At 38.2% G+C, this 25,854-nt stretch overlaps 1 protein-coding gene across 2 annotated transcripts in view; it reads right to left on the minus strand.

Annotated features, from left to right (window-relative positions):
• LOC135714228 (T-box transcription factor TBX6-like) overlaps positions 1-19,325 on the minus strand; it is a 121,115-nt gene extending 101,790 nt beyond the window's left edge. Inside the window, exon 1 of one of the 2 annotated variants that reach the window (XM_065237557.1) lies at positions 18,321-19,325. In XM_065237557.1, coding sequence (XP_065093629.1) covers positions 18,321-18,408 — 88 coding nt within the window. In that variant the 5' untranslated portion in view covers positions 18,409-19,325. The remainder of the gene's footprint in view (positions 1-18,320) is intronic. The other variant, XM_065237558.1, reaches the window with a different exon arrangement.
• Positions 19,326-25,854: the final 6,529 nt, after the last annotated feature.

A 25,854-nucleotide genomic window follows, 5' to 3' on the forward strand; every position in this document is an offset into this window, starting at 1 on the left:
CAAGTCACTCAATGCGCGCAATGTACTGTTTTTTTTTTTTAAATATACAAAGTGAGAATCAAGCAAACACAAAGGCTTGTTTTTCACCCTACGCAAGTGTAAAGCAGTGGAGAAGAGAAGACAGACACACACCCAGAAATAACGAAAGCTCAATGTGTAGCCATCGCTCCGAAGGCTCCGACGCAAAGAGCGCCTCTCAGTGCAGGGTTGCAATTGGGAAACACAGCAAAAAGACAAAATTCTTCTTTATTTTACCCTTCTTCATCTCCTAAGTCGTGGTAAGCAAAGTCGGCAAAGAATTTAAAGAAGACATTAGCGCTTGTTGTATTATATTCGCTCGCTGCGCCGCACGGAGTGTACCGCTCATTGTGTGGATCGCATTCTCACAGATTAGTTGGAAAAGAGTGTGCGAAGTAAATGGGAGAACCACACACTCTTTGTTGAGTGTTGTGAGATGCATGCACAAAGATGCTTTGCTAACGCTCTGACGTACATTCCAGCACACAGGTGGTATCGACGTGAACTACTATTTGGTCTTGCCATTATCAATGAAAAACATCACGAAATGGAACGACAAAGTCATCTCTGCTCTCCAAATTTTAGAGAGCTCCATATTTGATATGATACATAATTAGTCCCAATACTCATTTTCCACATGGAAAAACATGTCCACGAACGATTAAAAAAAACAAGCGGTGCCGGTGGTGTAGTTGTAAGCGTGATTTCCTCCCACCCCAGCAGGCCTGGGTTCAATCCCAGTCGACATCGCCGGGATTTTCTGAGGCATAAAATCGCTGATCACGCCTTCCTTCGGATGGGAAGTAAAGCCGTTGGTCCCCGATCCATGAGTTGATGGGTCGATAGGTAGGGTCCAGGTGTGGGAGCTGCCTCCCTGGTGTTGGTAGCACGGAAAACAAGATCGACGGAAAACAAATCAAGGAAAATAAAACGATTTTTAAACATTAGCCCCACCCTACTGTAGGGTGCTTCATTTTGAAAAAAATAATCTACAAGGGACGCACTATGGGGTTGTACGCAATGGTGACGTAGGACTATGGGTTTTTTTATAATAAATCTTATTTGTTAACTGCAGCAGGAGCTTGTTTTTTGTGTAGGAATAGGAATTTGAGCGGGGTTCTCTCTGTTTATACTCTTTAGTATGACGCGCTTGACATAGATGGCCGACAGCGACTAACGAAGGGCTACTGATTCTTCTCCTTCTATGGATGCTCATGTGGGCTGTAGCTTGCAGTTTGCATGGGGGCCTTTCGTTCTTCTTCTTCTTCTTCGCATTTCAAGCTTACTGCATATCGCATATTAGCTTATTGCGTGCTCTCAACTTAGTGTTCTAGATGCACTTCCACAGTTATTAATTGAGAGCTTTCGATGCCTGTACCATTTTTGCATTGGTATAATTGTGTGGCAAGTCCAATCATACTTCTATGCCCAGGGAAGTCGAGAAATTTTCCAACCCGAAAAATTCCTAGACCGGACCGGGAATTAAACCCAGCCACCTCCAGCATGGTCTCGCTTTGTAGCTGCGCCTTTACCGACTGAGCTAAGGGGGCCTTTCGTTGTGTACTGGAGAACACTCACCACGCAATGATTTAATAAACACCGTTTGGTGAGACCGGATGGAATTCAACTTTGACATCTGGGTTAGGGAAATCGCTTTTCGCAGGCAATCAGTGATCATTTTAATTATCATAGGAATAGTTGCACATTCGTGCAATTTTCAATAGTGACATTTTGAAAAATGATAAAGTCTTAAATTTAGCAGATGCGTTGAAATATTTCTGATCGATTGGTGATAAATTTATTGAAATTGGCTGCCCGAGTTATTAACCTTCAAAATCTTCCATAATTTTGTTACATGTTCCATTTTCGGTTTTCACAAAGTGTACCCCCGTATAGAAATCACAGACGTAGTCCTACGTCCAAAAATCTTATACGCCACCCTCAAGTTCTATTCAATTCCTCAAAATACGATTTGATGTAAAAATAGTAAATATTGATAAACGTTTAGAGGTCGCGTCAATGGATTGAAGTTTGTATGGAGAATTCGGTAAATTACTACATTATTTTTATTGGGAAATTATTGTGTTTCACTTACATTGCTCTAACTTTGACTGTAGTAGTACGATGAAATCATTTAATATGTGGTTGTCATGATAATTATTAACAAACCTGTTATTGCTGTGATGAAATTGGTGTTGTTATCTCGCACATTTGAAGCAGTAGAAACAAAGTTAAGACGATTTAAGTAATTCATAGAAATATTTCATAGCAATTCCCACACAAATTTCAAACCATTTGCGTGACCTCTAAGCCTTCATAAATCTTTACCATTTTTTGCACATTATGAATGGGGTAATGAATCGAACTAGGGATAGCCTATTAGAAATTTAACACTTTTTTTCAAAATGAAACACCATACTCAACATGGGCTGACGTAGATTGTTATTTAATGCTTTAATCAACTGAGCACTATACCCATTGCTAAGCTTCATCTAGTTTTAATCGCCATCACCAGATGATTTGATTTTACGGTTTTATACATTGATTTTACATTATATTATATCATTAACGTTATAAGCTAGTTAAATAAACAGTAAGTCAAAAATAGGTTTTCTAATGAACAAAAAACAGAGCAGAAAGATTCTTAAACGTATTATCCCAATTCGCTTGATGCGAAATTGCTGCAATTTTAAAATATCATGATACAATTTAAGTAACAGCTGAACATCACTTTAAAAAAAAAACCAACTCGCTAGCAACACAAAAAACCCAATTCCTACCATAATTGATGAATCGAATATGAACAACCATCACACTCAAGGAGAGAGCAGCAACACAACCCAACGTCAGCCGTTCGTTCCAAGCAAGGGTCCGGTCTGTTTGTTTTTCGGAAAATTAGTCCCATCTCAATCGTTCATCTGTTGGTTTTTCGATTTTGGATCCCAAAATCGAGCATATTTTTGTTTCCCTTTGACAACCCAGGGACGGATGGACATGTAACCAACCAGCCCGAGCAGTGATGATCCTCACCGCAGGAGATGATTAATGGTATCGGTTGGGAAGAAAATCGAACGAATTTGTTGCCTGTCTTCGTGGGTTGCATGCGTGCATGCATGCATCCATCCATGCATTCTGTGAAAAAAATAGGAGTCGTCGACGCACTCGGATCTAGACCATCGCCGAGCAAGGGAAGGGATGATTTGGTAGGAATTCAGGATTGTTGGTCCTGATGGTCAAAGGGATCCAGCCTATAGATTAAACAAACAGACTGGGAGTGTGATTGAGCGATAATTAATTTTGTGTTTTCCTCAGGCACGGCATTTGTTCTAGCAACAGCCAGCAACTCTGGATGAAAGGACAAACGTGTGAGCGATGATTGTCCGGAGAGAATTTTAACAGGTTGAAATGTCAATTTTGATGTGGGAGAACAAATTTTTGACGTGGAAAGGATCTTGATAAGTCAAAAAAAAAACTATGACGCCATGTTCCCCACGGGAGACGAAAATATGCGGGTGTGAGTAAGTCTTTTGTTTCGTGAATAATTTTCCTCGGAGGACAGTTCAGTTTTGATTGATGAAAAATTTATTAAAATTTCATTCGTGGAATTTGAAAAAGTTGTTGGATAATAACATACCTACAACGAATGAACCGATTCCACAGAAAAGCAAAATTTAAAGTTCCATTCCTTCCGCTTAGATTTCCAGCATTGAAATGCCTTCCACAAACAAACAAAAAACCCCAATGATTATTACCCAGCAAACTTTTCGCACCATTATGCAACCGCTAATCGCACCAATGCCTCAATCAACCTGTCACATTATCATCAACTTGTCAAATTTTCCCCACTCTCTCGCGCGCTGGCAAAACAACAACCATGTGCCAAAAACTAACAATCCATTAGAGCAGAGATGGGACGCAGAAACCAAAAAAAAAGTAAACTTTTAACGGCTCACGAATAGTAGCATCTCGCGAAAAACTCAAGCCAGCCAAAGCGCACACAACACACACACACGCAGTTAGAATGTCATGCGTGGCTTTCAATTTCCCGTAGATAATTAAAAGAAACATCTCATTTCCTCTTGTCACTCATTATGTGACGAAGTGTGCACTCGCACAAGAGGTCACCTCTCGGAAAGAAAAGAGTTGACGAAAAAATGTTGTTACACACGGGAAGAAAGATGGCAGCCAAGCAGCCACCCACCCGCCAACCCCGGTTGGTCCTCAATGGGTGCCGATGCTTACCCGTAACAGGCCGAAATTGTTGGAAAAAAAAAGCAAACCGAAAAAAGCCCCGCAGAAACATAACTCAACAACGTTGCAAACGCGAGTAATTACAACAGAAAAAACGGTTTTCGAAATTATGGTCTCATAAATTAACGACTGCGCCTCGCGGGTCTTGTTGGAAGTGGTGTTGTCGTCGTGCGTGCTGATGTTTGTCTGGATGGGTTGTTCGAGCAATATCTGCTTCCTCTATTGCTCGTTAATGGTATAGTGTTGACCGCACACCGTTGAAATGGTTTTTTTTTTTTTCTGTGGCCAGAAATACCGCCACAGTCACATTTCGGGGTGTTGATGTTCATAACGCTTCCCCTTGAAGTAAGGTCTTTGCTCTTCGTCCATTTCGCGCACATTCTCGAATGTTGAGCGAAGTCATTCGGTAGAGGGTGTAGTTCTTTTGCATTAAGGGGGAGTCAATCCAGTCACCTTAACAATTGCTTTCTCTCGAAAGATTATTGGCTAGCGAAAGGGATGTTACGACGAGACATACTCGGTGGAAGGTACACTTGAGAGTTGAATCGATGTAACCACAAAAGTCAACGTAATTTTTTTTTTTAGAGCTCTATTAGAGTGCCAGTGTTCGGAAATCATTCTCAAATATCATTAATTGAGCTTCCGTGGCCCACAGATCATGAGAGAATAGACTCACGTGCGTATGTGACAAACAAATCTCACGCTTGAGATTTTCATGCATTTTCACGCACTAATACTAACAACGTCTCATTAAATTTAAAACTCATAAAAACCGCAAAAATTTTAATTGATAGCATGCTTATGCATGTTGAGTTAGTCTTCCTAAAACTGCTGCAAAAACCGCAGTAATAATAATGAATATCGCCAAAATCTAAAGCAACGAATTTTGGAACCTGAAAACTCACCGGTAATTTGGTTGTTGAATTTTGCAAGGAAAAATTCATAGGTGTATCACCTATGTATCCTGTATCAGGTCTATCTAGAATCGTCAGTTTTCTGCTGACAGTTCCTTATTCTTCCTGGATCTTTCGTGGACGTAGTAAGCTGTAGTCAAGTAGTTCACGGCTCGTAGGACTACGGTGTAATCCAGGAGACGCATGAAATCCTTGAGCAATTGCTAAAGAATGGCACGCCTGTGTGGTACCTTGATCTTATCGTGTTTGGCTACTGTGTGCGATATTCCGCAAAACAAGCTGCAAATTCTTCCATACTACCTGTGGCGCCGAAAATCGGATATCCCAGCTCTGGCAATAAGTGCAATGTTTTACGAAAAAATACGGGTAATCTTCTCCAGCTTACCCCACAAACAATCGCCTATTTAAGAAACGACTTCTTGACGATTTTATTCCACTGCATGCATAATAATACTTTTACTATTTTTAATAATAAATTCTGTTCAGACTCTGTTCAAACAAACGTGGAGAACATTATAGTACTTGGTGTTGTATAAGGTATGTCGGGAAGATTTTATTCGACTTACATGAGTTGTAATCAAGTTTACTCGATAAGAAAAGTTCAGCGTTTATTAGACACCACCCGAGCAGAGAATGAAAACAAAACGAAAACTAAATTTGATATTTTGTTATAAGCGTTCGTGATAACATATTTTGCCAACCGTTTGATCAAGTTAACAGTAACCAGTGAGTGGGAATTCAAGAAAAAATAAAAATATATTAAATAGCATTGATTTTTCACCAGAAAAGCGTAAAACTACCTCTCACTCATCTGGTGATATCTCAAAAACTATTTTTCCAAATAATTTGCCCTTGGAAACACATCAAGTACAAGAGTTTTTCAAAATGTGGTGAAAATTTGAGCCAAAAATATTAAGAAATAGAAAATACCACGCATGGTGAAAATAGGCCATTTTTTGACAATGTTAATACCTGCCGGTAATCAGCCTGTTTACTGTAACAAAAACAACATTTGGTTGGCAACTGACGTTCTAAGATCACGAGTAGCTTATTTGGTTGTGGATTAATCTCTTTCTGAAAGTTTAAATTTTTAAAAATCTCGAAAATACAGGGTTGTAGCCCAGAAAGATCTAGGCACTTTAGAGCAAAATCAAAAAAGGCGTTTGTTCAGAATGCCAAAATAAGTGTTTTGGCCAAGTTTGGCTCAAATCGGTGACATCGACCACAGGTGATGTACCCACTTGAGCTGGAATGACCCATTTGTTATTATAACTATGGTAGGAAACAAAAAAAAATAAAAAAAAAACTAAATTAGTTATTATTTTGATATCATGATATCAGATTAAGTAATCTGAATGGTTTGAAATATATTGGTTGATATAAAAAAAATTGGAAATAATTACTAGAAAATATATAATATATACAACTGTGTTTCGGGTGGTAAAATTGTTTAAGAAGTCCCAGGCGACCGAGCGGCGGGCTGGAAGTGGAAGAAAATCGAAGACAGCTGACCCTGTGAAGGCCCGGAAGGTGTTGGATTATTTCAAGCGTAATCCGAACCTTTCGATTCGTGACGCGGCTCTGAAGGCAAAGTGTTCCACCTGGTTCGTTCAGCAAACCATGAAATGAGCTGGGCTTCGTGTATTCAAGGCACCGAACCGGCGTGATCAACAAAACACGGCGGCCAAATCCCGTGCAAGGAAGCTGTATCGAGAGTGGTTAACGAAACCGATGTGTGTGGTTATGGATTACGAAACCTACATCAAGGCAGACGCAAAGCAGATACCGGGCTGGAGTTCTACGTTGCCAAATAACGGTTTGATGTTCCGGAAGACATAAGAAAGAAGAAAGTGGACAAATTCGCCAAAAAATACTTGCTCTGGCAGACCATATGCCAATGCGGTTAACTGAGTAAACCGTACATCACAATGGGTACCATCAACAGCGAAATTTACCACACCGAGTACCTCCAGAAGCGTCTGTTGCCCTTCCTACGGTCCCACGGAGGCAAGACATTATTTTGGCTGGACATGGCATCATGCCATTACGCGCGATCGACGTTGGATTGGTACAGAGACAATAACGTTGTTTTTGTACCAAAAACCGCCCCCCCCCCCCCAATTCACCAGAGATTCGTCCGCTGGTAAGTTCGAAAATCGTCCAAGGTGTTTAAGAACGAGCTGGAGTTGAAGAAAGAATGGATGAAAGTGACCAAAAAGGTCGGCTCCACCATCGCACAATTTTTTTTTAAGCTTTATTAAGGAGATTTTTAGCCTTTGGCTTGTTCATCTCCAAATTGTACAAAATGTAATGAGGGGTCTTAACGGAAAGGTGCAGGCTTTCAGTGATGGAAAGGAAATTGAATAAAGTAATTATGCCGAAACATAATCCATATGTATTTTTCATTCCCTGAAAGTTTCAAGAAAATCCGACTTAAAATAAGTTTTTGGCGAACACTTTTGTCTGGTACATGTTTTTCGAGTATGGGCCTTACTTAGCTAATCCGGAAGGATATGGGAAAGCCAAGTGGAATCCACGCAAATCAAAACTTACTAGTCGAGATAAACGTAAAATAATTAGAATAACTTCGAGTTACTCTAAATCATTGGAGCAAATCAAGCAGACATTGAATTTGAACGTTTCCCGGGAGACAATTCGTCAAGTGTTGATGAAAAGTCCTCACATTAAAAGGGCTAAAAAGATGAGCTACTCATCTTACACTTTCTTAAATCGAAAAACGATTTAATTTTGAGAAAAAAAAACATGAACCGGCAATGGGACACGGTAAGTTTGTAATCAGTTTTGCTTACGCATAAAGGGTATACCGTTTAAATCCGCGCACACAAAATTCACTCTCAAAATTCGAGTTTTTATCCGATTATCACCAAATTCCAGGGAGTAAAAAGAAACAAATAAAGTTAGTTTTGGCATCATTCATTTAATTTATTTCGTCTTTATATCCGAATGCGCAAACCTTGGCCATGACCCCAGCCAAAAGGTTCTGCACAACCTCAGAATCGACAGTTTTTTGCATATTTATTAACCCATGATTTCTTCATTTCTTCTACATTCTTCGCCACTTTAGGTCGTTTTAGAAGGTGCTCCTTCATAATGGTTCAGTATTTTTCTATTGGGCGCCGCTCCGGAGTATTTGGGGGGTTCAGACCTTTCGACACGAAATCGACATCATTCGCCTTATACCACTCTAGCACGTCCTTCGTGTAGTGGCATGATGTCAAATCCGGCCAGAAGATCGTCGGACCGTCGTGAGCCTTCAGAAAAGGGAGAAGCCGCTTTTGGAGTCACTCTTCCAAATACACCTGTCCATTCATGGTGCTTGCGGTAACGAAAGGTGTACTCCACTTTTTGCAAGTACAAATCGTTTGCCAAATTAAGAGATTCTTGGCGAACTTCGACATCTTCTGTGTCCGGAGGTTCTCGGTTACATACACAGCAGTGTGGTTTCATTAACTTCTGGTCGTACAACTTCCGGGCACGACTTTTTACGATCGTATTCTGTTTCTCGTCACGGTTTGGGAACTTCTGAACCTTAAAGTATGTAGTCCAGCTCGAGTTTTGGTATTCTGCACGAAAGTCTTGCCCACATGCAACTTTTTAGCCACATCTCGAACTAAGGCGTTTCCGTTTAAAGGCCCCAACCACGCGATTGTGATCGTTCTAGTTAACTTGACGGCTTTTTTGCGGATCTTCGCTTCCGATCAACAGTCAGACGTTCTTCGAACCGTTTTATAACACTAGAAACCGTGGAATTCGCAATTCCCAACTTTTTTTCCGATGGCATGATACGACAAAGTACTCGTGCAAAACATTTCGCGCACGCACTGGCCTTTCGTCGCCATTTTGAAAACTTGTGTGCACCTGATGAAATCAACTCGCAGAGTGTAAACAATACGCATTAAACTATGTCTACGCAATTAATTTCACCCAACGGATCAAAAGTTAGAGCAATTTGAGTGTGCTCAAAATTACTTTCACGTCGTTCAAAATTAATAGTAAGGATTACATACATATACTGGAAGGTTCTCGTATGCCTTTTTTGCGCAAATACCATCGCAAAAAGGTTACTTTCCAGCAGGACAACGCCGATATTCACACAAGCAAAGAAACCAAACAGTGGACCAAGGACCAGAAACTAGATCTGTCGGACTGGCCTGCTCGCTCCCCGGACTTGAATCCTGTTGAAAGCCTTTGGGGAATCCTCGTGCGTAGGATTTATGCAAGCAGTATGCTACTGTAGATGAGCTCAGGTTAGCTATTTCAGAGACATGGGAAAATATCGAGTAATCTGCTCTGCGAAACTTGGTTAACAGTCAAACCGCATTTTTCATGTTATTAACGTAAATGGAGAAGCTACTGACTATTGAAAATTTCAGTTTACCTGTTCAATTTCCAAGGAGAAGATCCTGGGTTATTTTTAAGGCTAGATCAATGAATTCGTTGTCGTGAGTAATGTGCTCGATGATTATGGTTTGAAGTAAATTAGGCGTAGAACACAAATAGAAAAAGGTATGAGCTTGGGATTCAACTCGCGACCTTCTACTTAGAAAGTGGAAACGGTAACCACGGAGTTTTCGACTTCAAATCAAACTGAACAAAAAATCAAAATAAATAGTACCAATTCAATGAGTATAACCGATACTACGTATTCACAGCTTTTAGCGATTTTGTTGTAAATCCATAAAATTATTAAGAATTTTCATGCTGCTTAAAACAAAAATCTCCTTCGTTGCACAAACTGACGCAAGTGTCACCATAACATAACCTTCCGCCTAGAAGCAACTTTGTGGAAGTTTACCTGAAAAAAATCTGCTCAGAATTTCGAAAAACTAAGGAAAATTAAGTGTCCCCAGGGATCAAGTGTGTCCAGTCTCCCCTACCATACAGTTTGATAACACTAGAAAGTTCAATTCCTCATGAATAAAGCAGGAACTTGATCCTCTTATCAAAACACTACGTGTCTTACACTATTATTACATAGATCTTAACATTTGTTCAAAAATATCAGCCTTACCCTATATTAAGGAGAAATTGATATTAGCTAAGAAACTTATGCAGTTCCGTCTTCTTATTCTTCGCATTTCAAGTTTATTGCACATCGCATATTAGCTAATTGCGTGCTCTCAACTTAGTGTTCTAGATGCACTTCGAAAATTTTTAATTGAGAGCTTTCGATGCCTGCACCATTTTTGCAATGGTTTAATTATGTGGCAAGTCCAATCATACCTTCTATGCCCAGGGAAGTCGAGAAATTTTCCAACCCGAAAAATTCCTAGACCGGACCGGGAATTGAACCCTATGCAGTACCGGGCAAAAGTATATCACCTCGCAATTTTCGTTTCTCTCCAAAAAAGTTCAAAAAGCTGTAACTTTTCCGGATGCACATGAAATTTTATGAAATATTGGCTGCTGGTTGATGAAGTCTCCAAATTTTATTGCTATAACTGACACAATCTTTATGAAGTTTGAGCAATATTCGTAAAACGGCTCATTTTGGTATATTCTTATTGAAACTGCAATTTTATCTTCCAGCAGACAGCAATTTCAACATTTAAAAAAATATCTATATTTGCCAGCAACACTGACAGAGTGTATCCTATGGCTTACCTTCCCTACTAACATAATTCCTAAATTCTCGAGACATTTATGAGGGGTCGTAGAGCTCTCTGCATCTCTCTTAAGTCAATGTTGGACTAACATACCTTTCCTATCCCTACCAGTTGTAAGGACGTGGCCAGGACAATCATTAACTGTTGGAACGGGATATGTCTTTATCTGGGAAAGAGTAATTATTACCTACTTACTGTCAGTTCAGTGCTAGATATCCGTCTTGCTCTTAAAAGTTTTGAATTCGTACCACCTACGATATTGAAACTGCAATTTCTTTAAGTACAATTAACCAAATGAGCTAAAAAAAATCTCATTTGTAGTAAATGTATAGATCTTTTTTTTTAGTAAATCTATTTAGCACGAAAAAAGTAACATCTTTTAATTTCACCAATGGTAAGGTGTTATACTTTTGTCCGTTTTGGGTTTTCACTCTGCGGACAATAGTATATCCCTTCATTTATGAGCAACAATTTGATATGAGGTGATATACTTTTGTCATCATAGTGAAAACCCAGAACGGACAAAAGTATATCAGATGGTGAAAAAAATTGAAAGGATGCAACTTTTTTCCGTGAAGAATGAATTTTAGTAAAATCACAAGCATATAAATGATCCATGACTACAATTGAACAAAACTTTGGCTCATTTGGATTCATTCAAAGTGTTTTTATGTTACTTCATGCGCGAAGTTTGCGATTTTTAGAGTTGGTTGGAAATGCTATTTAACATGAAGCTTTAGTGTGATAATTTATTTGCTAGGGAATGATCTTAGAAGAGGGTAGGTAGATAGTTCCGTTAGAGTACGGCAGTATGAAAATTCAATAGAAGTTGAAAATGAGCGAAGGGCCATTAATGCGACAGTGCAAGTCAATGGCCTTTCCATCAACTGGAAATGCTTTCGGCAACGTGGAGCTTTAGGTAGTGATGAAACGTCGCTAGAACACAACCGCACGCAGTATTTGAGCAAAGTCAGACGCACAGATTTTGCCTGTCGATTTGAAGATATAGGGTTAACTACCCTATTTCCAGCCTATTAAGCACAACCCGCACTAAGTCTTTCTTAATGTAGCTTAGTTTAGCACCCAACGGAATGTTTTTATTACTGATGGCTTCCAAATGTATTTACTTTTCCGTACGTACCGTAAGATTTGAAGAAAAAAAATTGTTGAGATATTTTTAAAAGTCTAACACTGCAAACTCGGCCTACGGATTCTAAACTCGGCTTAACGCATTGAAACGCCATTGTGTGCAAACATTCATATCACGCGTTCTTATTGACTTCGTTCGGTAGCATTTGAACTAAAGTATCGTACCAAACGCATAATTTACCTATTAAAGCCGAAATCATGGATTTATTTGATGGTTTCTGCTTGATAGGCCCAAAATGGGCGCTTAGGCCGAAGTAGTTCTCTACCCTACTTCAAATCTCCGAGTACTTCGAACGGGTTAGGCAAAGAGTGTGCGTTTGACTTGCATTGTCGCATTATTGGCCCTTCGCTCATTTTCAACTTGTATTCAATTTTCATACTGCCGTACTCTAACGGAACTATCTACCTACCCTCTTCTAAGATCATTCTCCAGCTAATAAATTATCACACTAAAGCTTCATGTTAGATAGCATTCCCAACCAACTCATTTGGATTATTGTTCGTCAAGAAATTGCAGTATCAAACAGTGGTATTTTACTAAAATTGCTCAAATTTAATACAGATTATGTCAATCAAACTCAAAATTGTACCACAGACAAACAGACTTAACTCTTCATACTGGATCATCGATTCATTTGAATATTATAATTTTCACGAACTACTCACCGCAACGCTGGCATCAGATCACTTTGACGTTTCTATATATTCTGTTTAAATATCTTGCATGCAACATTGTTTGCAGCTTAGCAAGCTAATCTGTTTTCCGCAAGAAGCTCGAGAGATGTCGTTACTGAGGTTTGATGATTTCAAAAAACTTATTTAAAGAGTTACGTTTGTTTGTCTGTGGTTATACCGATATATTTTTAATACTTGACCAACCACCAGCCAAGATTTCAGAAAACTTCATGAAGTAAAATTTAACCAAAGCTGTATGAAATATCAGCGGTGAATTTAGTGATTGCTGATCTTTTGAGTACTCTCCCCAATTAGATAGATTTTCAGAAAATTTTCTTTTCATTTGATGATTTATAACGAATCAAAAACAGACTGAATAATGAAAGCAAAAATCATGTGGGATAAGGTTGGCCACCCCTAGGGGTAAAACGGCCACATGGAATTTATCATGATCCTGGTCATATAAAAGGTTATTGTCTTCAGCGAAATTTCACAGTACACACTTAGAAAAATTCATGTAAATTTAGGTGCTCTGAGAGTGACACATACGAGCGTCAATTTTGTCATAAATTTGAGTCATAATAGACGCGAAATATAGCTCAATCAAACGTACTTTACGGCGAGCAACGAACTTTTCAGTCTCGGAGCACTTATTATTACATGACATGTTTGTTTACGTCTCATCTTTTATGTAAAAGATGGATTCCGTCACGTGTAAAATAAGTTATTTCTAAGTGTGTAGGTTAAGGCGGGTGGAAAACAGATTTTTTTACTATTCGGCGTTAATGTATAAGTCAATTTCCTGTATAAAATATGTCTTGAGATCTTTACTATTTGGAATGTTTCCGCCTTCGGAAAAGTGGTGATCAATGTCTTCAAATTTGTGAGTGATTAAATTCAGAATTATCTCATTACGTAACACTAGTCTACGTGTGGACTTCACGTAGATGTCTTGACTTCGTAGATTATGAGGATTTCAAGATATAGCTTATAGATACAGATAGTACACATTTACACTAGCGCTGCGTTGTGAGGGAGTTCCTAATCTTCTTGTGCACCATCACCATTTAGAATGCCTTGATCATCTTGCTTATAATGCCGGTAACAGAAGCTTCTTTGAAGTCCTGAACCTACACACTACGAAAAAGACATGTAAATTTCAGTGCCCTGAGACCGACACACGCAACCAGCCCTTTTGACATAAGAATCAGTTGGAAAGGACGAGAAAATCAATTCAATCAAACGCACTTTTCGTCGAGTTGCATAGGTTTCAGTTTCAGGACACTTAATTTTACATGCCATGTTTGTTTACGTTCCATGATTTACATCAAAGCTGAAGTACGTCTCGTGTAAAAATAATAATTTCTAAGTGTGTAGTTTTATTAATTGACTACTTTTACGGATGTTGCGTTTTTTTTCTGTAGTATCCTCCGGGGCCTCCATATCACAAATTCATACTAATGACAGGTAACAAATGTTTTCGCGAAAATGCCTGATAGAGGAAATGGCTCTAATATCGGCCTATGGATCTAAGATTGGGCCCATCGCTAAAGATCTGCTTTTTATCAACTTTATCTAGATGAACGCGTCATTGGAACGGTACTAATGGCTATTTTTGTTCGCTATTGAAAATTTAGTCAATTGCTGAATTTATGTATGGGCCCAAATTAGGGGTATTTAGGGCGACATTACATCAATTTCCCCTATATTTCAGAAACGAAATATTGTTATCTATGCATTCAGTTTCAATCGTCTTACCCTGACGCATGTCCAACTGTAACAGCTTCTGTAATGCCTCATAATTCAATGAAAACTGTATATTTTTCACTGTAAGTTCATCGAACAGACATGTGTTTTCTTTATAGTAACTTTACTTTTACATGATAAAATTATATGATAGTTCTAAAGCAATAACTTCCGTAAACAAAAATCAACAAATGCAGGCCGCCGTCATGCGCAATGTTTTTGTTTGTTGTTTATTTTGACTTTTCACTTGTTATCAAGCTAGAATGTGTTTTACAACACAAACTATACTATAGCAAAGAACTTTGCATCATTATTTTTTTTTAAGAGTTGATTGTTTCAATAATTCAAAGGATGGCCGTCTTACCGTCGTCCCCTACATCCAGAAAAGTTACAGCGCTTTGAACTGTTTTGGAGAATACAAAATTTCAACGTGATATAACTTTGTCCGGTACTGTATCTGGAATTTATGAACGATGTTTTGATGCTATTTGCAGAGGTCAAATTCAAATCCAAAATGTATTACACTACAATTCACGTGAGCAAGGAGTCAACAACATGTTTTTAACTGCAAAATATCCAGCAATAGAAGTGGCCAGCAACACCAGTAACACCCTTCTGAATCACATTGCAAATCGATGGGATAATCCTGACAAGATGGGTAGTGGGGTGGTTCAAAATATCGATAAGTGGAGCATTGGAGCAGGCTCAATCAATTCTAAATCAGGTCCTGGTCAATCTGCCAAAATTTTAGTTTATGTGGATGTGAACTCATACTGCGCTGGCCCTTTAAAGTGTACATGGAAATTACTATAGAAAATGTGATTTTTTTTGTAATCAGCGTCCTAGCACTTCGCCATAATATTTTACGGAAAAGCATGCCATATTTTCTCATGTGAAATTTTATCAGCTCACAACTTTTTTAAAGACCACTTTTTGAATAGACTTCAAGTTAATTAGTTATTAATTGATTCTAAATACGATTACTTTCTTACGATTAATCAACTGCTTTCAGGGCAACACTGCATCTTACACTTATGACATATTAGCCTGGACTTTTTGCCCTATTCTTCCTGCCAAGCACACCAATGTTGCCTTCTGAGCAGTTTATTGAGCGTTTCAGAATAATATAATTTTTTAATATATTAATAACTAATTATCCTAACGTTCAATTCAAATGCGCAGCGTTCAGAAAAGTTGCAATTGATAAAAAAAATCACATGAGCACAGATAGCAAACTTTACCGTCGATCATTACAGCGAAGGCCTAAAACTATGAGAAAAAAAAGTTCACTCTTCTCATAGTAATTCCGTATAAACATCAAAGGGCCAATGCGCTTCCAAATGAGCTCAAATTTTGGGCGAAAAACCAGGAACTGATTTGAAACCGATATTTTGAACCACTCTAATGGGTAGCTCGGAACAGTTGATTCCTTGCAGAAACGAATTTACGTAACAATTCTGGAAAATGGTAAACAAATCAAATACTAATTTTAGTAGCCCTTTAACATAAACCAGTTCCTTAGTCTAAAATTTAGCTGTGCTTATCAGAATTTACAAGGTGTTTCAATTATTTAAAATAAAATGATCCTACACCGGGGTATGTAAGATTCTATAACAGGTTTGCATGAAAAGTATGTTTCGCGACATGAACAGATTCTGTAATATGGTCACCGGAATGTTTTGAAAATAAGAGTGCAATTTTTATGTTAACTTATTTTTCGAATATCATTTGTTTCCCCACATGCATTGCGTCAAAGGACTGGTGCGAAAATAAGTTGTAAACAAATTGTTATTAAGAAATTAATAAAACAAAATTAAATACAAAAAAGTCTTATATGTTTTATATCATGCTCTTCGCAACATGTTAGCCATATAAAACAAATTAAAAAATATTCTTCAAGAAACTGATATCACTATAAACTTAGTAGCTCTTATAATATTTTGCACAGTGTATTTTTGTTACTTTGAAGGCATCGTTACAGCTAATTTATAGCTATTTCAAGGTTTCATAAGCCTCAATGTCTTTTTGAAGATATACTTTACAATTCACGCTCTGTATCAGCAGCCAGAATTCAATAGGTCGTAGTTGCTAACACTAAAAACACTAAAACACATTAGGTCGTTCTTAGCAATAATCGAAATTTCACAATTTTTCCGTTTTTTGGCCAAAATAACGTTGTTAATTGATTTTTGATTTACGGTTTCGCGACTTTGCAGTCAATTTGATTGTTTATAGGAAAGTTTGAACATACTGAGAGGTAAGCACATATCATCGGTAAGAGACGTGTGTGTGAGAAAATTTGCGAAAAAATTTAAGGGCACCGGTGGGATTCGAACCCACAATTCCCATTCAGTACACGGTTGCATTGTCAATTATACAACGGTGGACCTATGGTCTACGGATTTATTTGGCTAATGACATTTGAGTTTCAAATCCGTTCCACCCTAGTCCATTTTCACAAGCGTTCTCTGATACACAACAATCGCCTATTATCGATGATATGTGCTTGTACCGCAACCACTCAGTATCAGTCGATGTGAACAAACACAGCTCATTTTTGTTGTACATCTAGGGTGGGGAACGGATTCGAAACTCAAATGTCATTAGCCAAATACATCCGTAGACCATAGGTCCACCGTTGTATAATTGGCAATGCACCCTTGTACTGAATGGGAATTGTGGGTTCGAATCCCACCGGTGCCCTTAAATTTTTTCGCAAATTTTCTCACACACACGTCTCTTACCGATGATATGTGCTTACCTCTCAGTATTTTCAAACTTTCCTATAAACAGTTGTGAATTGATGTCAAATGAGTTCAAAACAATTTTTAAATGGATGTACAAGATGTTTGTATTCCGTGTAGTTATTTTTCGTACTGTTTATAATTTCATTCAAATTATATACGTAAGTGAGTAAACTTATTGAAAATTCAGCAACATCATTTTAAAAATCAGCAAATCTACCACTTACAAATTAACGTAGCCTGACAAACTCATAAATATCATATGAAAGACATATACCTTGTCTGCGATCAAGGTATAGACAGTAATTCAAGAGCAAATTTTCATTACGTCGAATGTAACAAAGGTAAACAAAGTCGAGCTATCAGTGTTAATCAATGCTCCTGCTATTACACTATATACTGTCCGAATATAGGATCACAACCCATTTTTAAATTTATTTACCAGTCGAATTGCTTTTTGACGTAATCACCTTCCGATCAAAATAGTTTTCGATGTTACTTAAGTCATCCGATTTCTATGGAGATGCCGTTTGCCTTAAGTAACAGCACTGAGAAACCCGTGAAAAGTGTTCTTTCGTCGTTTCGCTTTCTCATTATTAAAGTGAATAAATCGAACTGTTTGTTGCTAAGATGATTTCGGTGGTCCTAAAATGATGAATGGGCTGCACGTAAGGAGACGTAATTGATAATTCTCCCGAATATCCTGGTAAATACACTTTGACTTAAGTAACAATAGGGGCCACCAAACGACGTATAATAACTTTTGACTCAAAAACCAGTATTTCTTAGCATGAAAGCTAGCGATTTGCCTTTGTATGATTAAAAGCCGGCTGAATATGTTAAACATTGCTATCACTATGAGATTATATGTGTTTAATTGGAAATAGAAATAACTTTTCGGTCATCAAAACAAAACTTTATTTTTCTCGGATTGGTGTGAATGTTACTTACGACATAATGAAAATTTGCTCTTGAATTATGATTGATTTGATTTAAACGAAAATATTCATTCTGCTTTTGTTTTCTGATAACGAAAAGAAAAATTAAGTGGCAAATGAATTGAGAAAATAATACAAAAGGAACATAATGACTTCTGAAATAAAAATAGAGGATTGATTGTGCCCAGTCTTCTGATCTTGAAAGACTTTTTATAAACAAATTTAACAAATGAAAAATAATAAAAAGTAAATCCTTACACATACCGGGAATCCTCTGCATCATCTGCTGCCGGTAGATTTCGTGTGCTATATGCTGATGCATCCTCAGGTCAATCATGTCCGTCATCCTTTCTTTTCCGATTCCCCCAACCGTGAAACGCTACTAGCTAATCCTCTTCAAAACTGCCAACCTGGAGCCAATCCTCCGCACTACCGCACACACCGTTGTTATTGATATCACCAATAAAACTTAACAACAGTATCAATTTGTACACACCCAATCATTCGCATATTATTATGATAATTGTAATTCATCGGGGAGCACACGCCACTAATCTCGGAAGTACGAGAAACTTGATTCATAAAAATCAAAAACAATCATTTGTCACGCTGACAGTCACACGCGAGCCTATATGTACCCTACGTACGTTCCCGCACCGCAATCACTATAGAGGTACAATTCTTCACACCAAACGTGGCGTCGTGTCGGAGAGTGCATCACATTGCAACAATAGCCGCGGATGTTTTTGTTGTTGTTTTCTTAACACACACCCACGCCCTGCCACACCGTGTCTGCACGTAGCACTGGCACACAAGCCGTCGCGAGTTGATCCGAGCCTTCTTCTTCTGTTTCTTTTTTTCCTACTCGCTCCCGCCCGATTTGCAATCCCTACGGTACATTCGCCCTTTTGCGAACACGCGTCTAGCCAGTGAAAAAATCGCTTCGCAACTGCTGCGCCAATAAAATAGCTTTACTTGCCATCCAAATACAATGCTCGCTCTGCACCACCACGACGACGACGACGACGACGATGACGAAGACGCCGACGATGGACGATGCGATGCGACGATCGCGAATACTGCTAAAAAGAGGTAGAAAACACAACAATAACAGAAAAACAACCTGGTCAGTTTGCACCGTCAGCCTGCGGCCGTACAGGTTTAAGTGGCCGAAACCCTACGAAAACTGGCCGGCCGAAGCTGCTCATCAAAACGAAACGTGCAATAAAACGCGTGCGAGGTGGAAGATGAAAAACGGCACAGTTGCACCAACACAGGCACTGCCGATGAAACCTTTGCACAACGTGTGCACACGCCAGTGCACCACACGGGGAGAAAATCGATTTCTATCACCATTCTCGTTTTCTCCCTCCGCTTCACATTGTCGGGCGATGCTGATTGGACGAACGCCGTTACGCCTACTTTTCGCTTCTCCTTCTCGCATTTCATTCATACCAAGTAGCTCATTCATAAACCTACATTACGCACACATCGAACTCGATCGGCCGCCGCCCGGAGCAACCTGCGCGCTACAACGATGGCATTGAAGGAACCCCTTTTTTATGCATTTTCCGATGCATGAGAACGAAATGGCGTGAAATTTGAAACGCTTTGCGATGCGTTTGCACTTTGGTAGTTCCCAATAATGGTCCGCTAGGTCCGAATCGTGCACTGCTACAATATGGCGCTTGACGGTCACTAGTTTTCGTTCGCTACCCTTTTTAGAATGATAGATCAGGCATTTGAAATCGAATCGGTTAATTGGATTGGAATCGGTGGTTGGGAATTAAAATGTTATGTGTTGTTATCTCGGTGAGGAACTGTTGATTTATGCGTTTAGTCCGTCGCAGTTAATTCATTTGGACAAAGACATGGCGCATAGAAGAATCAATCAGCGTTATGGGTTTTAGGAGGTGATTAAAGCATGTTTTCAAATAAATATATTGTGGTTAATTATTGGTGAAGGCTTCATCACATAGAAAAGTTTCATGAGGTTGTTTGAAATCGTATGTATTGTATTTATTTCCATCATATTTCGCCATCTTCGGCTATTACATCATAATAGTGGATTTTCTCTCAGCTTAGTGTTCTTTTCGGACTTTCACAGATGTAGATTGAGAGCATTTCAAGCCTGAGTCATTCGCAGCTTGTTTGCTATTTGAGGCCTCCTTCAGCTCAGTCAGTACGGCTATAAATCAAGGCACCGTAGTAAAGCAATATATTAGGGTTACCATATGTTATCCTAAAGGAGGACATGTCCTCTTTTTTCAATAATTTTTCTACATCCTCCGTTTGCCGAAAAATTTCCTCCTTTTTAATCCTTGCATTTTTTCTAGTAACATATTCATAAAATTGTTTTCAAAGAGTGTTGTTTGCAGAGCATGTTTGTTTAACTATCTCGCAACCTCATCTTATCTAGCAAATGCCATTCGATACTGGGACCAGGAGTATGCTACAGCTGTCAACCGCCCTACACACTTAAAAATGATTATCGACTTTATTAATATTTACCGAACTTTCAACAGCTACTGTTCGGTAAAAATCAGGTATTTTAATTCATTCTTTTAAAAGTTTCAAATCAAGGAAAACATCACCGCAATGCGAGGGGGGCGACACATCTAAATCTCAATTCTAAATGCTCAACAAATCTCACACTAGCGAATCAAACTTCGAAAAATCTTCTTTGATTTCCCGTATCTACTTGCATCGCGCATCATCATTCTTCAAAATCGTCATCAATCTTCTTCATATCTACTAAGCGTGCGCACAGCTAACCACAGCAAAACACAATTTTTCCTGCATCGTAGATAGAGTCGCCCCCCTCGCCGCAATGGCAAGACTTAATTATTAAAATAAGGCTGACAATGTTTTGAAATTAAAATTTAGTGGAGCAGCTTTTGAAATGAGGGTCAAAGTTTTACCGCAGCTGTTGAAAGATCGGTAAAAAATTAAAACTTAAAACAACATTTATACAAAGTTCGTTTGAATTAACAGCGCGAAACATAAAACGAATTGTTTTAAATTTTCGTAATTTTTTAGTCTTGAGTAAATGATTTAAGGCTAAGGACAAGGAATTGTACTGATATATAATTTTTAACAGCATTCCCTTCTGATAGTGACGCTAAGAATTAACAAAGTGTTGAATTTCTATGATCCATATAAATTTCCTGAAAGTTGTATGCACGATTGTGTACGTAGGAGAGGGGGGTCTAAAATGTCTCTTAATTTTTATACGCAGATTATGAACAGCCTCCTAGTGAAAACCTTATGAATTATATTGTAAGAAACCATTATATGGCCAAATCCAGGCTGCTAAGTATTTTTTTATGCCAAATGAAAACCTTAACTTTCTCTTTTTCAGTGATATGCAGATACGCAGCCATATGGCAAATTGATTTAGTGGTTCTTAGAATATCGTAAAAATTGGTAGTTTTGTTCCTTATCGCAAAATATTAGACCCGTATTTTTTAACGTCATTAGGGTGACTATTTGTATGCTAGGGTGGCCCGAAAAATCGATGGTTGCTTCCATTCACTTACTATAAAAATTGTTGTTCGGAATTGTAAAATCATTGGATGTTGTTATGATATTTTGAACTTGTATGTAAAAAGAAGAGGTTGTAAAGTATGTGTTTGACACATGAAACCTAAAAATATTTCGAAGCTTCATAAATCTGAAAAATAGCATTTTAGCTGTATTGAGCATTTGAAAGCATTGCAAATGCTCAATACAGCTAAAATGCTATTTTTCAGATTTATGAAGCTTTGAAATATTTTAATTTACTTACTTACTTAAGGGTCCTGTGCACCACCAGCGGTGCAAAGGGCCAACGTGAAAGACTTCCATCCTGAGCGGCTGCTCGCTTTTGCCTTGACCTGGGCCCAGGTCAGATTTCTATCGACTTGCTTAATTTTTCTTATTGAGGCTCCGCCGCCATGAGCCCCTGGGTCTGCCTCTGCTGCGATGCCCTGCTAGATTCCAATCCAGCGCTTGCTTGCAGATTTCGTTTCCGCCCCGTCGAAGTGTGTGGCCGACCCACCTCCACTTTCGCTCTCGAATTTCTGTTGCTATCGGCTTCTGATGACATCGACGATGGAGCTCCGCATTCGAGATCCAGTTGTGAGGCCACCAGATACGAATTATATACCGCAGGCATCGGTTGATGAAGACCTGCAGCTTTTGAGTGTTCTCCGCTGATACACACCACGTCTCGCTGGCGTACAACAACACAGATTTCATGTTCGAGTTGAAAATTCGGATTTTGGTGCGTTGACTTATCTGGTTGGATCTCCATACGTTTCGTAAACTCGCAAAGGCAGCCCTAGCCTTCTTGATTCGTGCACCTATGTCGCTCTTGGCCCCGCCGTCCGACGCTATTTGGCTGCCAAGATATTGGAAACTTTCGACCTTCTCCACTGCTTGCCCCGCTACCGTAAAGTTGGAAGGGTTGCCCGTGTTGATATCCATATTATGATGATAATTCTTATTTACAAGATGGTAAAGTGCGTGTATGATTTTATGTGTCAATTTAACTTTCAGAGGGTCACAATAGCGATTAGCTCTAACGATGAGCAACGCGATGAGCGAGCAATCAGCGATCATAAAATCGCTAGTTGTGACCTTCTGAAAGCAAAATTGACAAATTGTATATGTCATATACAAACTTTACCACCCTTTTCTTGCATCTTACAAATGAAAACTATCATTATAGTATCCAATTGTTTCATATTAATAACGAAAAATAGCATTTTAGCTGTAATGAGCAATTGCAAGCCTGAATGAAACATCATAAATATTTTAGAAACTTCACAAGTCCAAAGAACTTCAGGGAAATTTAATGGTTTTCAGGAACTTTTGTAAAGCTCAGAGAACACCAGGACAGATAAATTAATTTCAATGAAATTGCTGAAATTATGAAGGAGTTCCGAGAAACTCTGGCAATTTCCGAAAAATTCAGCAATTTCCTGAGGAGCAAATTCATGCAAATTTAGGAAATTTAAAGAAAGTTACATGAACAGCAGAACATTTTGAGCACATTTTATGCTTTTAAATGGCAGTGTCGATAACTTTTAAATAACAAAATCGGGAAGATCAGAGAACTTCAATGCTGATGTTACAATAAATTCAAGAAAATTGTAAGAGCACTTAAGAGATTTCGTAATCTTCAAGAAAGTCCAGAGACCTTCAAAGAGGATTAGAGATATTCTGGTAGTCTCATTATAATCAGGGAAATTCCACACGCTTCGAGGATGACCAGAGAACTCCAAAACAGCCGCTAATTTTAGGAAAATGACAAGAACTTTCTAGGAATTTCGAGGAATTATGCAATATTCCTAAGTGCATTTCAGGAATGTTCCGAAAACTTCAGAGAAATTGCGGAGTCATCAGGGATGTTTTATGAATTATGTCCTTGTTTCTGTCGACTGTTCCGTAAGTGCTCTGGCTTCCGACTTTCTTCAGATGTTTCTTCCAATCTACCTTAGGAAGTTTCTGCCAGCGTCTCCAGAAAGTTTCATCCGTCTTCTCTAGGAAGTTAAATTAGTTCCGAAACGTTTCTGGCTTCCTTTGGATGTGAAATCCGATTTTTTTTTCGATACTTAATTAAAATTTTTGCCACAAGTTTCTCAATTCGTGTCTTGGAAGTTTCCAGCTTTTCTCGAACTTCATCCAGGAGAGCTTCTTTCATCATAGTTCAAAATCTTCCCGACATTTCGGCCATCGGTTGTGGCCTTTTTCAAGGGAAAATATTGTTTGTCATTATTGTCAAAAGTTTAGTCGTTGTTGTGGCTGATTTTCCATATTTTGGTTTAATTTAATGATATTTAATTGGAAAAACTACTTTCTAACAATTTTGATCACCACTTGAGGACAACGATAACTTTAAAAATTAAACTATAAAAAATAAAGAGTGTTTTAAGACTGTTTAAAGAAAGGCGTTAAACAAAGCAATTCCCCTCAAGTCCCAGTCGTCACCATTGTTAGAGTTTTCGCTTTCAAAAACGGCAAAAATATAAAATTAATTAAATAGTAAATACAAATAAATACCGATTTTTTAATACCTTTGATACCGATAAGCTTTAAAACAATCTGGCAACGCTGGTGCGGAATGCTAAACTGCAGCTGTGTGCTAGGGGAGCAGCTCATAACAAGTCGACAACAGAGATTGAGCAGTTTGCTGCATGCAGTGATGCCACATATACAGATTTATCTGTAATCATAAAGATTTTTTCAATATTTTGATACAGATTTTTGAAAAATTTACAGATTTTTCAGATTTTTTCAAATAAAGGGAATATATTTTGCATTATTTTTTATTATATTTATTAATTCCGATAAATAATCGTTTCTTCTTTTATTGCAGCTTGAATTCAACCCCCAGAAAACCCCCAAAGTGGTTGATTACATTTTGTGAGTCGAAGAAGCAACTGAATATTTGTATATTTAAAAACGTAATTATAGAAATAAAGAATATTGCATGCGGTACAAGCACATATCGTCGATAATAGACGATTGTTGTGTATCAGAGAACGCTTGCGCAAAAATACTAGGGTGGGGAACGGATTCGAAACTCAAATGTCATTAGCCAAATACATCCGTAGACCATAGGTCCACCATTGTATAATTGGCAATGCAACCGTGTACTGAATGGGAATTGTGGATTCAAATCCCACCGGTGCCCTTAGATTTTTTCGCAAATTTTCTCACACACACGTCTCTTACCGATGATATGTGCTTACCTCTCAGTATGTTCAAACTTCCCATAAACAATTAAATTGACTGCAAAGTCGCTAAACCGTAAATCAAAAGTTTCTGTAAAAGTTCTGTGTTGTGTCCAATGTCCAGATAAAGGTTTGCGTAATCTGAGACATAAATAAAGCAAATTCTAGGGAATTGTGATAGTTACTTCATTAAGGAAATTTTCAGTCGGAAAAAGATTTGTCTCTTACAACTGGTACTTAATGTTTTGTATTTTCAGACAGTAGAAGAGATACAAAACATTACAAAAAATCAAGATTGTAGGATTTCAAGATTTTTAAAATAGACAAATTCTTTAGAAAGCAAAGTTTAGTAATTTTAAATGATTCGAAACATTGAACAAACTCCTTCTGAACTATGAATTTGCTCAATGTAGATTTACGTAAATTCGTAAATCTGAGAGCATAATATAGAAATTATACAGATTTTTGTCAGCCAGATACAGTTTAAAAAGATTTATTGCGATGAAAATACAGATTGTACTTCGAAAACATGTGGCATCACTGGCTACATGCATGCTGAGAATTTGTACACGGTAACCGCAAAATACCCAATAATGACTACAAAGTAATGATTTTCGAGGGAAACTGGGACTACTCATTAAATGAGTAAAATTTTATCCATTTACAACTACAAAAATAAGTAGTAAGTATTCATTTTTGAGTAACAAATACTCATAAATGGATAATATGTTTACTCATTTAATGGGTAGTCCCAGTCTCCCTCGAAAATGCTTACTTTGTAGTTATTATTGGGTATTTTGCGGTTACCGTGTACTGATTCCGAGATTGGCGTTGACGGCACCATAGAAAAATCGTCTCTTCTAGCAAAGATTGACAGTTTCTTAATGGAATTTTCGATGGAGTGAAAGGATAGTACGAAGTCCGCCATATTTCATGCACAATCTGATGTTTGCTTATGGATTTTATCAAAGGAGCAAAGAACTACAGAGTCGACGTCAACGCCAATTGCTAAATCAATGAAGGTAGGTCAAACGAAGGCCACATGTATGATCAAAAATGAACAAGGAGAGGGT

The sequence above is a fragment of the Ochlerotatus camptorhynchus genome, unplaced genomic scaffold (genome assembly GCF_037179485.1).
Source record: "Ochlerotatus camptorhynchus isolate MF236.1 unplaced genomic scaffold, CSIRO-AGI_Acam_v1.1 ptg000631l, whole genome shotgun sequence".
Classification (NCBI taxonomy): Eukaryota; Metazoa; Arthropoda; class Insecta; order Diptera; family Culicidae; genus Ochlerotatus; species Ochlerotatus camptorhynchus.